At 40.9% G+C, this 5,266-nt stretch overlaps 1 protein-coding gene across 1 annotated transcript; it reads right to left on the minus strand.

Annotated features, from left to right (window-relative positions):
• Positions 1 to 2,708: 2,708 nt before the first annotated feature.
• Positions 2,709 to 4,116, minus strand: LOC138038212 (uncharacterized; the record flags this gene model as incomplete). Its single annotated transcript, XM_068884034.1, has 1 exon — positions 2,709 to 4,116. A coding segment is annotated over one exon (1,032 nt), but the record flags the coding sequence as incomplete, so codon positions are not given.
• Positions 4,117 to 5,266: the final 1,150 nt, after the last annotated feature.

Consider the following 5,266-nt stretch of genomic DNA (forward strand, 5'->3'; position numbering starts at 1 on the left):
GGTGGTTATGGGGGCTTGATCTCGGCTGCTTTCACTTTTCCGGAGGTAGGACCCTCCTCCTCCCCTTAAGTTGGCCATATGCAGCTTCTGTGAGCATGCGTGCTCTACTCAAGCAATAGTTAAAGTAATGCTGCTGAGGTGTCAATACAGCATTGGTAAATGGCTTAATTAACCGAGAACGAAGGGGGAATGTGGAATCTCCAACAATAAGAGGTGGGACACTTATATCCCCCACAGCTTTACCAACTGTTGGGATAAAACCTTCTTGTATTGAGTTCCAGAGGTCGGTTGAACGAAGAATTACAGCATCATGTGAGTTTTCAGGGAACCCACAGCTGCCCCAAACAAATCTATAATCTGAATCTACCAGGCCCATAAGTACTATAGAATAAAAGTTTTTAAAGTTATGATATTTCTTGCGTGCGTCAAGTCCACCAGGAGGGCATTTAATAGGAATATGACAGCCGTCTATTGCTGCCTAACAGCAAGGAAATTGCCAAACTTGTCCATATCCAAGATTTTTTTCTTAAAGTCATCCTGAGTCTTGGGCATATGACTTCATACTACCCAGGCCATCACGTGGCTGATTGTATACCCTGGGAAACATATAATATCAGAATAGCATTACAGGTTCCAAGTTGTTGTGGACATAAATGTGTAAAAACAGTACAATATTTTTGCAATATGACACATGTACAATGTAATTCTTAACTGGTGTAAAAATAATAATAATTGATATATAGCATGTGCTAATAATCATGAACATGAACCTTTTTACTTGGGAGTGAACCTCAGTTTTAAAAGAAGCTTACTACTGGTTTACCTTGTGGAAATTCCCAGAATTGAAATTTTCGTTTCAACTGGAAGCTGATAGATTAAATGATTCTTCATGTCTTGCAGCCCTTTGGTACTATACTTTACAACAGCGTCAACATCTGCTCCCCTGATGGTTATGGTGACTTGTTGGTGTGGGCTTACATGGTTCTTTTTTATTGCAGGGATGATTTAATGTATGTCTGCCATGGAACATGCCTTGTGGGCTACCTTTGTCTCTTTTAGGTCAGTGGATATTATGATAAGGCAGGAAGTTGACCATGAAGTAGTCATGCTGAAAACCAAAAAAATATTTTTATCCATGACATTAAAACTACACTGTATGATCATTTCTATTATTGTCTGAAAATACTGTACTTTTACGTGTAAAGTACAAAGTTCTTACATTTTATGGCATAAACTTGTTATTGCAGTTGCTTAGAAACATGAACATTGCGGTCTTTGGACTTTGGTTTTCTTCATTTTCTGTTTTGTCTTTGGATTCACTGAGTATCCTAACACTCTGGTCCAGGTGATGAGCCCTGTAAGGACACTCCACTAAATGATTAATAAACTCCACTGTCCATTTGAAGCAGACATGTCTTCTGTGACCTGAAATTTAAACTAAAAAAAAGATAGCCTTTCCACCAACTGGCACAGTATTGCAACGTTAATTAGTGTCATAACATGTTTTACAATAATCCAATCACTATACAATGTGCTTCTGTAAAATCACAAAAAGCCCCTCTGAGGTGTATCAGTTTGGCTACTTAAAAGAATGTCTTCAAAACGTTTGAGAGAAATGAAGGTGGGTGTCTAAGTGGTGCTATGTGGGTATTGTTTGGACAGGATATTTCCTTATACCCCATTCACACAACAATTCATGTTTAAAGGGACTATGTCAGCTGGGGGGCACATGCGTTCTAGGGCCCACGTTAAGACTAATTTTTATACTAACTGATTACCCAAATCCACCATTTTTCTCCCTCACGTTTATTACATGAAGATAGTTTACGTGCCTGTTTTTGGAATTTATGGAAATGGACCAGGCTACCGTTAAAAGCGAGTGCAATGCGGCAAGTGTAGCTTTTTTTTTTTCGAAGGCTGTGTTGCATTTGATATAAATCTTCTGTTAGATATTAGTAAAAGAGTGCAAACTATTTTTATGCTTTACCCCCTTTAAATTCCACAACTTCTTCGAAATAGTGCTGCATATCCTGAAGCTTGTTTTACTGGGCCTTAAGACGATAATCACAAACCGAAGGTTGGAGTTAATTGGCTATGAACAAAGGCCCATAGCCGCTTTAATAAAATCTTTAATAATTTCCAACTAAACTTAACTTACAATAGAAAACTTATTTCTGGCCCAGAAAAGGTGAGGGCCCAAAACACGCCCAAACTGAATGCCGAAGGAAAAGGGGAGGGACGGGAGGGATGAAAAAACACTTCTCACCACTATTAGTAGCAAAAGTGAATGCCTCAATTATCTCGACTAACTGAATGTGTATCACAATCAATAGGGGGCTTAATCTATTGAACTATCTATGACCCCTCGGCATTCACCCGGATGTTGTCACGTCAATAGTGAAAGTAACACAACATATCCTTAACAAAATAAAATAAATGGGGAAAGCATAAAAATTCTATTCGCAGGCAAATATTTCATTTATGCTTTTCCCCCTTTAAATTCCACAACTTCTTCGAAATAGTGCTGCATATCCTGAAGCTTGTTTTACTGGGCCGTAAGACAATAATCACAAACCCAAGGTTGGAGTTAATTGGCTATGAACAAAGGCCCATAGCCGCTTTAATAAAATCTTTAATAATTCCCAACTAAACTTAACTTACAATAGAAAACTTATTTCTGGCCCAGAAAAGGTGAGGGCCCAAAACACGCCAAAAAGCATAATGATTATCTAAAATCATGATGCTTGCCCCACCCAAAGGAAATGCAGCACTACTATAGCCAATAGAAGAGGAACAACCTAATGATAACATTAAAATGATGGAAATGGATTTTTATGCAAATTTTTAAAGAGGACTGCTGCCCTTGCAAGTCAGACCTTGATGGTACACAACTTTATGGTGGATGGACTGCCGCCCTTGCTAGTCAGCCCTACATCGTATAGCAAAATAAGACTAAGTATCTATACCGAACTCCCAGGCTGATCATAACCACTGCCCTTGCAAGTGAGATGATCAGCCTGGAGTTATGGAACAAGTAGCTTCCCCCGCAAGCCACCTGTGTACTTATGAAATTATGAAATGAAATTAAGATGATAAAGAAGGAATCCGAACATATTTCTGAAAAGCATTGGACTTCCAACGGCCCAAAGCCCTGATCTGGGCATCAGACATTCCGGTCTCTGCGGCATAAGAAGCAGCCCCTATCCGAAAACTATGCCTCTTATATCTAGATGGGTCAAGACCACAGTACTCAAAGGCAATGGAGAGTTGGTTGGTAAAATGAGTTCTAACGACAGCAGAACCATCAGCTAAAATAAAAAGGGGGCCTGGCTTACGCCCTCTAACCGACAAATATTCTAAAATCAGATGCACTGGACAAAATTTATCTTGACGATGAATCACCAAAGAAAAGGGTCGTTGGTTATAGTTATGCTTAAAATCCAAAAAGGTGCACTTCAGTGCCACAACCTTTTGATTTTTATCCACCAACTGCACCAGCTGATGAAGCTGCATAGGAGTTCCACCTCCCTTGGAGCTGGACAGGGTGATTTCACCGATCCTAAGGCAGGCAAAAAATGCAAGGGAGTACATTGCACGAAAAAGACAAATCTCATAAGGAGAACGACAGAGATGATTGGTGGCTGCTAAAAGCCTATGCAGTATGGGCAGAGTGATTGGAAGCCTACTATCTAAACGAGAACCAACTTTACCATAACCCTTGAGCATCTGAAGGACAAAAAAGACCTTAGTGGGATCGGAAAGCCCTGATAACTTATGGCAGTAGCCTAAGGCAGAGACATAAGTATGCACAGTGGAAGGAGCGTAATGATGGTTATACATGTAAGCAATAAAAAGGGCTAAAATTGAAGGGGAAATTGGAAAACTTGTTAAAACACCAGGAAATGTAGCATGCAAAAACAGATGAAAAAGCTTCCAGGAACGTTGATAAGTTGGAAGCGACGAAGGTTGAAGGCTGGATCTCAAAAGCGAAGATATTACGGGTGCCAGTTCTGAGGCCGCAGATGCAGAGGAATGTCTGTTGGGCCCGGTTCCATATGGGATGGTGCTAAACGTTGGAAAGTCTCGACCTGTAACCGAGAGAGAGAGTCCACAAGAGTGTTATGCACTCCCCGGACATGTTTTGCTCTAAAAAGTATGTTATTACGTAAACAAACCAACACCAGTGCCCGCATGAAAAACATTAAGGCCTTATCTTTGCATGACTGCTTATTTATAGCATGGACAAGGGCCTCATTGTCAGTGAAAAAAAGAATACAACGGTTTTGCATCTCATGCCCCCAAAGGTGTAAGCTAAGCACGATTGGGTAGAATTCCAAAAAGGCAATATTTCTGTGTAACCAATTGGTAGGCCATTTCCCATAGCACCATTTGCTGCCAAAAACTGCACCAAAGCCTAATGCTCCCGCAGCGTCTGTATAAAGCTGAAGTTTGTCGGAACTAGACCATGTGTCTTCAAGAAAGAAAGTTCGGCCATTAAAATTGGACAAAAAGGATTGCCAAAGCTGTAAATCTAGTTTAACCTCCCTAGTTAGCCGTATAAAGTGGTGTGGGAAACGGATCCCAATAGTAAGGTCAATCAGGCGTCGCAAAAAGGCCCGACCCGGTACAACCACAGAACAAGCGAATTTAGCAAACCAGTCAAGGACTGAACTTCCGTTAGAGTAACTTTCTTGCGGGTTAAAAAATCTGAAATAGTGGCAACACATTTTTCAAGTTTCTCCTGAGGTAGACGGGCCTCAAAAGAAACGGAATCGAGTTCAATGCCAGCAAATGAAAGTGTGGTAGCTGGACCACAAGTCTTTTCTGGTGCCATGGGAATGCCAAGGTAGGAGCAAAGGTCAAGAAATAAATGTAACTGGCCCTTGCATAGCGTTTGGGAAGGGGCAATAATAAGAAAATCGTCAAGCAAATGAATTATGTGGTCAATTTTCATTTTCCTCTGGGCAATCCATTCCAGAGCAGAACTTAGGGTCTCAAAGGTTCTACAGCTACTAGAACATCCCATGGGCATGCAACGGTCATAGTAATATAAGCCCTTCCAACGGATACCCAGCAAGCCATGATCCTGGAAACGAATGGGAATAATCCTAAAAGCATTTTTTATGTCAGTTTTGGCGAGGAAACACCCGCGTCCTGCAGCCTTAATGTGTTGGATGGCATCGGAAATTGTGGCATATGACACACTACAATTTTCTGGGGAGATGCCATCGTTAACAGAGGAACCCCTAGGGTAGGATAAATGATG

The sequence above is a fragment of the Montipora capricornis genome, chromosome 2 (genome assembly GCF_036669925.1).
Source record: "Montipora capricornis isolate CH-2021 chromosome 2, ASM3666992v2, whole genome shotgun sequence".
In the NCBI taxonomy this organism is placed as follows: domain Eukaryota; kingdom Metazoa; phylum Cnidaria; class Anthozoa; order Scleractinia; family Acroporidae; genus Montipora; species Montipora capricornis.